General features: G+C 56.4%; 1 protein-coding gene across 1 annotated transcript in view; it reads left to right on the top strand.

Moving 5' to 3' along the window:
- Positions 1 to 10,044, top strand: part of LOC122547055 (CD82 antigen-like) — a 15,332-nt gene extending 5,288 nt beyond the window's left edge. Inside the window, exons 2-3 of the mRNA XM_043685643.1 lie at positions 8,981 to 9,105; positions 9,799 to 10,044. Of these exons, the coding sequence (XP_043541578.1) occupies positions 9,043 to 9,105; positions 9,799 to 10,029 (294 nt within the window). The 5' untranslated portion in view covers positions 8,981 to 9,042 and the 3' untranslated portion in view covers positions 10,030 to 10,044. The remainder of the gene's footprint in view (positions 1 to 8,980; positions 9,106 to 9,798) is intronic.
- The last annotated feature ends 184 nt before the right edge of the window (positions 10,045 to 10,228 follow it).

The raw sequence follows: 10,228 nt of genomic DNA, 5'->3' as shown, positions 1-10,228 counted from the left end.
TACAGCAATGCCCTGTTACAGCGGTGCCCTGTTACCACAGTGCCCCGTTACAGCGGTGCCCTGGTACAGCAATGCCCTGTTACAGCGGTGCCCTGTTACCACAGTGCCCCGTTACAGCGGTGCCCTGGTACAGCAATGCCCTGTTACAGCGGTGCCCTGTTACCACAGTGCCCCGTTACAGCGGTGCCCTGGTACAGCAATGCCCTGTTACAGCGGTGCCCTGTTACCACGGTGCCCTGGTACAGCAATGCCCTGTTACAGCGGTGCCCTGGTACAGCGATGCCCTGTTACAGCGATACCCTGTTACAGTGATGCCCTGTTACAGCGATGCCCTGTTACAGCGATACCCTGTTACAGCGGTGCCCTGTTACAGCGATGCCCTGTTACAGCCGTGCCCTGTTACAGCCGTGCCCTGTTACAGCGGTGCCCTGGTACAGCGATTCCCTATTACAGCGATGCCCTGTTACAGCGGTGCCCTGTTACAGCGATTCCCTATTACAGCAATACCCTGGTACAGCGATGCCCTGGTACAGCAATACCCTGGTACAGCGATGCCCTGGTACAGCGGTGCCCTGTTACAGCGGTGCCCTGGTACAGCGGTGCCCTGTTACAGTGGTGCCCTGTTACAGCGATGCCGTTACTGCGATACCCTGTTACAGCGATACCCTGTTGCAACGATACCCTGTTACAGCGATGTTACAGCGATGCCCTGTTACAGCGATGCCCTGTTACAGCTGTGCCCTGTAACAGCGATTCCCTATTACAGCGGTGCCCTGTTACAGAGGTGCCCTGTTACAGCGATGCCCTGTTACTGCGATGCCCTGTTACAGCGATGCCCTGTTACAGCGGTGCCCTGTTACAGCGATACTCTGGTACAGCGGTGCCCTGCTACAGAAATGCCCTGTTACAGCGATGGCCTGATACAGCGGTGCCCTGTTACAGTGATGCCCTGTTACAGCGATGCCCTGTTACAACGGTGCCCCGTTACAGCGATTCCCTATTACAGCGGTGCCCTGTTACAGCGGTGCCCTGTTACAGCGGTGCCCTGGTACAGCGATGCCCTGGTACAGCGATGCCCTGTTACAGCGGTGCCCTGGTACAGCGATGCCCTGGTACAGCGATGCCCTGTTACAGCGATGCCCTGTTACAGCGGTGCCTTGGTACAGTGGAGCTCTGTTACAGTGGTGACCTGTTACAGCTGTGCCCTGTTACAGCGATGCCCTGATACAGTGATTCCCTGTTACAGCGGTGCCCTGTTACAACGGTGCCCCGTTACAGCGGTGCCCTGTTACAGCGATGCCCTGTTACAGCGATACTCTGTTACAGCGATGCCCTGTTACAGCGATGCCCTGTTACAGCGATGCCCTGTTACAGCGGTGCCCTGTTCCAGCGATACTCTGGTACAGCGGTGCCCTGCTACAGAAATGCCCTGTTGCAGAAATGCCCTGTTGCAGCGGTGCACTTGTACAGCCGTGGCCTGTTACAGCGATACCCTGTTACAGCGATGCCCTGTTACAGTGGTGCCCTGTTACAGTGGTGCCTTGGTACAGTGGTGACCTGTTACAGCTGTGCCCTGTCACAGCGATGCCCTGATACAGCGATGCCCTGTTACAGCGATGCCCTGTCACAGCGATGCCCTGTCACAGCGATGCCCTGTTACAGCGATGCCCTGTTACAGCGATGCCCTGATACAGCGATGCCCTGGTACAGCGATGCCCTGGTACAGCGGTGCCCTCTTACAGCGGTGCCCTGTTACAACGGTGCCCTGTTACAACGGTGCCCTGTTACAACGGTGCCCTGTTACAACGGTGCCCTGTTACAACGGTGCCCTGTTACAACGGTGCCCTGTTACAACGGTGCCCTGTTACAACGGTGCCCTGTTACAACGGTGCCCTGTTACAACGGTGCCCTGTTACAACGGTGCCCTGTTACAACGGTGCCCTGTTACAACGGTGCCCTGTTACAACGGTGCCCTGTTACAACGGTGCCCTGTTACAACGGTGCCCTGTTACAACGGTGCCCTGTTACAGTGGTGCCCTGGTACAGCGATACCCGGGTACAGCGATACCCTGTTACAGCGGTGCCCTGTTACAATGATACCCTGTTACAGCGGTGCCCTGTTACAGCGGTGCCCTGGTACAGCAATGCCCTGTTACAGCGGTGCCCTGCTACAGCGATGCCCTGTTACAGCGATGCCCTGGTACAGCGGTGCCCTGTTACAGCGATGCCCTGTTACAGCCGTGCCCTGGTACAGCGATTCCCTATTACAGCGGTGCCCTGTTACAGCGGTGCCCTGTTACAGCGGTGCCCTGTTACAGCGATGCCCTGGTACAGCGATGCCCTGGTACAGCGATACCCTGGTACAGCGATGCCCTGTTACAGCGATGCCCTGTTACAGCGGTGCCCTGTTACAGCAATGCCCCGTTACAGCGGTGCCCTGTTACAGCGGTGCCCTGTTACAGCGATGCCGTTACTGCGATACCCTGTTACAGCGATACCCTGTTGCAACGATACCCTGTTACAGCGATGCCCTGTTACAGCGGTGCCCTGTTACAGTGGTGCCCTGTTACAGCGATGCCCTGTTACAGCTGTGCCCTGTAACAGCGATTCCCTATTACAGAGGTGCCCTGTTACAGCGATGCCCTGTTACAGCGATGCCCTGTTACAGCGATACTCTGGTACAGCGATGCCCTATTACAGCGATGCCCTATTACAGCGATGCCCTGTTACAGCGATGCCCTGTTACAGCGGTGCCCTGTTACAGCGATACTCTGGTACAGCGGTGCCCTGCTACAGAAATGCCCTGTTACAGCGATGGCCTGATACAGCGGTGCCCTGTTACAGTGATGCCCTGTTACAGCGGTGCCGTGTTACCACGGTGCTCTGGTACAGCGGTGCCCTGTTACAGCGGTGCCCTGTTACAGCGATTCCCTATTACAGCGGTGCCCTGTTACAGCGATGCCCTGTTACAGCGATGCCCTGATACAGCGATGCCCTGATACAGCGATGCCCTGTTACAGCGGTGCCCTGGTACAGCGGTGCCCTGGTACAGCGGTGCCCTGGTACAGCGGTGCCCTGTTACAGCGGTGCCCTGGTACAGCGATGCCCTGATACAGCGGTGCCCTGTTACAGCTGTGCCCTGTTACAGCTGTGTCCTGTTACAGCTGTGCCCTGTTACAGCGATGCCCTGCTACAGCAATGCCCTGTTACAGCGGTGCCCTGGTACAGCAATGCCCTGATACAGTGGTGACCTGTTACAGCTGTGCCCTGTTACAGCGATGCCCTGATACAGCGGTGCCCTGTTACAGCGGTGCCCTATTACAGCTGTGCCCTGTTACAGCGATGCCCTGATACAGCGATGCCCTGGTACAGCGGTGCCCTGTTACAGCGGTGCCCTGTTACAGCGATGGCCTGATACAGCGGTGCCCTGTTACAGCGGTGCCCTGTTACAGTGGTGCCGTGTTACAGCGGTGCCCTGTTACAACGGTGCCCTGTTACAGTGGTGCCCTGGTACAGCGATACCCGGGTACAGCGACACCCTGTTACAGCGGTGCCCTGTTACAATGATACCCTGTTACAGCGGTGCCCTGTTACAGCGATGCCCTGTTGCACCGATACCCTGTTACAGTGGTGCCCTGGTACAGCGATACCCTATTACAGCGATACCCTATTACAGCGATACCCTGTTACAGCGATACCCTGTTACAGCAATGCCCTGGTACAGCGATACCCGGGTACAGCGATACCCGGGTACAGCGATACCCTATTACAGCGGTGCCCTGTTACAGTGGTGCCCGGGTACAGCGATACCCGGGTACAGCGATGCCCTGTTACAGCGGTGCCCTGGTACAGCAGTGCCCTGTTACAACGATACCCTGGTACAGCGGTGCCCTGTTACAGCGGTGCCCTGGTACAGCAATGCCCTGTTACATTGGTGCCCTGTTAAAGTGGTGCCCTGTTACAGCTGTGCCCTGATACAGCGATGCCCTGATACAGCGATACCCTGTTACAGCGGTGCCCTGGTACAGCGATTCCCTGTTACAGCGATGCCCTGTTACAGCGATACCCTGCTACAGCGGTGCCCTGTTACAGCGATGCCCTGTTACAGCGGTGCCCTGTTACAGCGATGCCCTGTTACAGCGATACCCTGTTACAGCGATGCCCTGTTACATCGGTGCCCTGTTACATCGGTGCCCTGTTACAGCGGTGCCCTGTTACAGCGATGCCCTGTTACAGCTGTGCCCTGTTACAGCGATTCCCTATTACAGCTGTGCCCTGTTACAGCGATGCCCTGTTACAGCTGTGCCCTGTTACAGCGATTCCCTATTACAGCGGTGCCCTGTTACAGCGATGCCCTGTTACAGCTGTGCCCTGTTACAGCGGTGCCCTGTTACAGCGATACCCTGTTACAGCGGTGCCCTGTTACAGCGGTGCCCTGTTACAGCGGTGCCCTGTTACAGCGATGCCCTGTTACAGCGATGCCCTGTTACAGCGATTCCCTGATACAGCGGTGCCCTGTTACAGCGGTGCCCTGTTACAGCGATACCCTATTACAGCGGTGCCCTGGTACAGCGATTCCCTATTACAGCGGTGCCCTGTTACAGCAATGCCCTGTTACAGTGGTGCCCTGTTACAGCGGTGCCCTGTTACAGCGATACTCTGGTACAGCGGTGCCCTGCTACAGAAATGCCCTGTTACAGCGGTGCACTTGTACAGCCGTGGCCTGTTACAGCGCTGCCCTGTTACAGCGATGCCCTGTTACAGCGATGCCCTGTTACAGTGATGCCCTGTTTCGGCGGTGCCTTGGTACAGTGGAGCCCTGTTACAGTGGTGACCTGTTACAGCTGTGCCCTGTTACAGCGATGCCCTGATACAGCGATGCCCTGATACAGCGGTGCCCTGTTACAGCTGTGCCCTGTTGCAGCGGTGCCCTGTTACAGCGGTGCCCTGGTACAGCGATGCCCTGATACAGTGGTGACCTGTTACAGCTGTGCCCTGTTACAGCGATGCCCTGATACAGCGGTGCCCTGTTACAGCGATGCCCTGGTACAGCGATGCCCTGTTACAGTGATGCCCTGTTACAGCGGTGCCCTGTTACAGCGATGCCCTGTTACAGCGATGCCCTGTTACAGCGGTGCCGTGTTACAGCGATGCCCTGATACAGCGGTGCCCTGTTACAGCGGTGCCCTGTTACAGCGATGCCCTGATACAGCAATGCCCTGTTACAGCGGTGCCCTGTTACCACGGTGCCCTGGTACAGCAATGCCATGTTACAGCGGTGCCCTGGTACAGCGATGCCCTGTTACAGCGGTGCCCTGTTACCACGGTGCCCCGTTACAGCGGTGCCCTGGTACAGCAATGCCCTGTTACAGCGATGCCCTGTTACAGCGATGCCCTGTTACAGCGGTGCCCTGATACAGCGGTGCCCTGTTACAGCGATGCCCTGTTACAGCGGTGCCGTGTTGCCACGGTGCTCTGGTACAGCGGTGCCCTGTTACAGCGGTGCCCTGTTACAGCGATTCCGTATTACAGCGGTGCCCCGTTACAGCGGTGCCCTGGTACAGCGATGCCCTGTTACAGCGATGCCCTGTTACAGCGGTGCCCTGGTTCAGTGGTGCCCTGTTACAGCGATGCCCTGTTACAGCCATTCCCTGTTACAGTGGTGCCCTGTTACAGCGATGCCCTGGTACAGCAATACCCTGGTACAGCAATACCCTGGTACAGCGATTCCCTATTACAGCGATACCCTGGTACAGCGATGCCCTGGTACAGCGATGCCCTGGTATAGCGGTGCCCTGTTACAGCGATGCCCTGTTATAGCGATGTCCTGTTACAGCAATGCACTGTTACAGCGGTGCCCTGGTACAGCGATGCCCTGTTTCAGCGATGCCCTGTTTCAGCGATGCCCTGGTACAGTGGTGCCGTGTTACAGCGATGCCCTGTTACAGCGATTCCCTATTACAGCGATGCCCTGTTACAGCGATTCCCTATTACAGCGGTGCCCTGTTACAGCGGTGCCCTGTTACAGCGGTGCCCTGTTACAGCGATTCCCTGTTACAGCGGTGCCCTGTTACAGCGATTCCCTGTTACAGCGATTCCCTGTTACAGCGGTGCCCTGTTACAGCGGTGCCCTGATACAGTGATTCCCTGGTACAGCGGTGCCCTGGTACAGCGATTCCCTGTTACAGCGGTGCCCTGTTACAGTGATTCCCTGTTACAGCGGTGCCCTGTTACAGCGATGCCCTGTTACAGCGGTGCCCTGTTACAGCGGTGCCCTGTTACAGCGATGCCCTGTTACAGCGGTGCCCTGTTACAGCGGTGCCCTGTTACAGCGGTGCCCTGTTACAGCGGTGCCCTGTTACAGCGGTGCCCTGTTACAGCGGTGCCCTGTTACAGCGCCCTGGTACAGCAATACCCTGGTACAGCGATTCCCTATTACAGCAATACCCTGGTACAGCGATGCCCTGGTACAGCGATGCCCTGGTACAGCGGTGCCCTGTTACAGCGATGCCCTGGTACAGCGGTGCCCTGTTACAGCGATGCCCTGTTATAGCAATGTCCTGTTACAGCAATGCACTCTTACAGCGGTGACCTGGTACAGCGATGCCCTGTTTCAGCGATGCCCTGTTTCAGCGATGCCCTGGTACAGTGGTGCCGTGTTACAGCGATGCCCTGTTACAGCGATTCCCTATTACAGCAGTGCCCTGTTACAGCGGTGCCCTGTTACAGCGATTCCCTATTACAGCGGTGCCCTGTGACAGCGGTGCCCTGTTACAGCGGTGCCCTGTTACAGCGGTGCCCTGTTACAGCGGTGCCCTGTTACTGCGGTGCCCTGTTTTAGCGATTCCCTGTTACAGCGGTGCCCTGTTACAGCGTTGCCCTGTTACAGCGTTGCCCTGTTACAGCGGTGCCCTGTTACAGCGGTGCCCTGTTATAGCGATGCCCTGTCACAGCGGTGCCCTATTTCAGCGATTCCCTGTTACAGCGATTCCCTGTTACAGCGATACCCTGTTACAGCGGTGCCCTAGTACAGCGGTGCCCTGTTACAGCGGTGCCTTTGTACAGCCGTGGCCTGTTACAGTGATGCCCTGTTACAGTGATGCCCTGTTACAGCGATGCCCTATTACAGCGGTGCACTGCTACAGCAATACCCTGTTACAGCGGTGCCCTGTTACAGCGATGCCCTGTTACAGCGATGCCCTGTTACAGCGGTGCCCTGTTTCAGCGGTTCCCTGTTACAGCGGTGCCCTGTTACAGCGGTGCCCTGGTACAGCGGTGCCCTGGTACAGCGGTGCCCTGTTACAGCGTTGCCCTGTTACAGCGTTGCCCTGTTATAGCGGTGCCCTGTTACAGCGGTGCCCTGTTACAGCGGTGCCCTGTTATAGCGGTGCCCTGTTATAGCGATGCCCTGTCACAGCGGTGCCCTGTTTCAGCGGTTCCCTGTTACAGCGGTGCCCTGGTACAGCGGTGCCCTGGTACAGCGGTGCCCTGTTACAGCGTTGCCCTGTTACAGCGATGCCCTGTTACAGCGATGCCCTGTTACAGCGGTGCCCTGTTTCAGCGATTCCCTGTTACAGCGATACCCTGTTACAGCGGTGCCCTGTTTCAGCGATTCCCTGTTACAGCGGTGCCCTGTTACAGCGATACCCTGTTACAGCGGTGCCCTGGTACAGTGGTGCCCTGTTACAGCGATACCTTGTTACAGCGGTGCCCTGCTACCGAAATGCACTGTAACAGCGGTGCCTTTGTACAGCCGTGGCCTGTTACAGTGATGCCCTGTTACAACGATTCCCTATTACAGCGGTGCCCTGTTACAGCGGTGCCCTGGTACAGCGGTGCACTGCTACAGCAATATCCTGTTACAGCGGTGCCCTGTTACAGCGATGCCCTGTTACAGCGGTGCCCTGTTACAGCGGTGCCCTGTTACAGCAATGCCCTGTTACAGCGGTGCCCTGTTACAGCGATGCCCTGTTACAGCGGTGCCCTGTTACAGAGGTACCCTGTTACAGCGATGCCCTGTTACAGCGGTGCCCTGGTACAGCGGTGCACTGCTACAGCAATATCCTGTTACAGCGATGCCCTGTTACAGCGATGCCCTGTTACAGCGGTGCCCTGTTACAGCGGTGCCCTGTTACAGCAATGCCCTGTTACAGCGATGCCCTGTTACAGCGATGCCCTGTTACAGCGGTGCCCTGTTACAGCAATGCCCTGTTACAGCGGTGCCCTGTTACAGCGATGCCCTGTTACAGCGGTGCCCTGTTACAGAGGTACCCTGTTACAGCGGTGCCCTGGTACAGGTGTGCCCTGGTACAGCGGTGCCCTGTTACAGAGGTACCCTGGTACAGCGGTGCCCTGGTACAGCGGTGCCCTGATACAGCGGTGCCCTGATACAGCGGTGCCCTGTTACCGCGGTGCCCTGTTACAGCGGTGCCCTGTTACAGCGATACCCTTTTACGCGGTGCCCTGTTACAGAGGAGCCCTCTTGCAGCGGTGCCCTGGTACAATGGTGCCCTGTTACAGTGGTGCCCTGTAACAGCGATATCCTGTTACAGTGGTGCCCTGGTACAGCGTTGCCCTATTACAGCGATACCCTGTTACAACGGTGCCCTGTTACAGCGGTGCCCTGGTACAGCGGTGCCCTATTACAGCGAAACCCTGTTACAGCGGTGCCCTGTTACAGCGATACCCTGTTACAGCGATACCCTGTTACAGCGGTGCTCTGGTACAGCGATACCCTGTTACAGCAGTGCCCTGTTACAGCGGTGCTCTGGTACAGTGGTGCCCTGTTACAGCGATACCCTGGTACAGCGGTGCTCTGTTACAGCGGTGCCCTGGTACAGTGATACCCTGTTACAGCGATACACTGGTACAGCGGTGCTCTGTTACAGCGGTGCTGGTTTGAAGTTGTTGCGATTGGTGCAGTGTGTATGAGTGTCTGATATCAGCAAGTATTGACTCAGTATTGATTCACTCCCTGCAGAGTCCTCATCGTCTGCATTGAAAATTGGGTCGTACATCTTACTGGGAGTGGGCTCTGTGACCATGTTGATGGGATTCCTCGGCTGCCTGGGAGCAGTGAATGAAGTCAGATGTCTTTTAGGATTGGTGAGTCAGTGCAGGGTAACAGAGACCGGTCCACACTGTCTCCAATGGAAGCTGGGAGCACCAGGGTCACCCAGCTCAGACTGACATCACCGAGGGCGGGGGGATACTTGCAACTCTCTCTGCTTAACAGGTTCAGGATCACTGCACACCGAGAGAGACAGACACTGCAAAAAACACCAGGCGCTGAACAAAAACTGGGGCAACATTATGGGTAAACACACACATCAAGTGCACACACATATGAATGTGCACGCTCACACACGCACAGATACACCTGCACAAACACATACTCACATTCTCACCTGCACATACACTCACGCAGGCACACACACACCTGCACACGCACACATACATGTGCGTGCACACGGGGATGTACACACATCCACATATCAGTGGACTTGCATGAGCAAGCATCCACAGACACTTGTAGGCACTGGTGAACAAACTCTGACAGGCACACTGACACGCACACACAGACACCTGCTTGCACACACACCAATACAGACACACAGACGTGCACATGCGTGTACACACAGAAACATACACAATCTCACACACAGACACGTAGGAGTGTGCGCAGCCCCATGAGGGAATACCTACAATCAAACCCATAGCCCCGTAAGTGTGTCAAGCTACTGTTGTCCCGCAGTGCGCAGAGGGATTAGATCTGAATGAATGTGCTTTGTTTTTCAGTATTTCACCTGCTTACTGCTGATCCTGATCGCTCAGATTACAGCAGGGATCCTGATCTACTTCCAGAGGGACGCGGTGAGTCAGTCTGCCTTTCAGCTGTACGCACAACTCTTCACGGCCAGCAACAGTCTGAACGACAGTGTGGACCACAGTCTGAACGACAGTCTGAATGACAGTGTGGATTACAGTGTGAATGACAGTGTGGATCACAGTGTGAATGACTGTGAATGACAGTGTGGATAACAGTGTGGATCAGTGTTCATGACTGTGAATGACAGTGTGGCTCACTGTGTGAATAATAGTGTGAATGACAGTGTGGATCACTGTGTGAATGACAGTGTGGGTCACAGTGTGAATGACAGTGTGGATCACAGTCTGAACGACAGTCTGAATTACACTGTGGATCACAGTGTGAATGACAGTGTGGATC

This window comes from Chiloscyllium plagiosum, unplaced genomic scaffold, assembly GCF_004010195.1.
Source record: "Chiloscyllium plagiosum isolate BGI_BamShark_2017 unplaced genomic scaffold, ASM401019v2 scaf_6094, whole genome shotgun sequence".
Classification (NCBI taxonomy): Eukaryota; Metazoa; Chordata; class Chondrichthyes; order Orectolobiformes; family Hemiscylliidae; genus Chiloscyllium; species Chiloscyllium plagiosum.
This window is presented reverse-complemented; position numbering and strand designations above follow the sequence as displayed.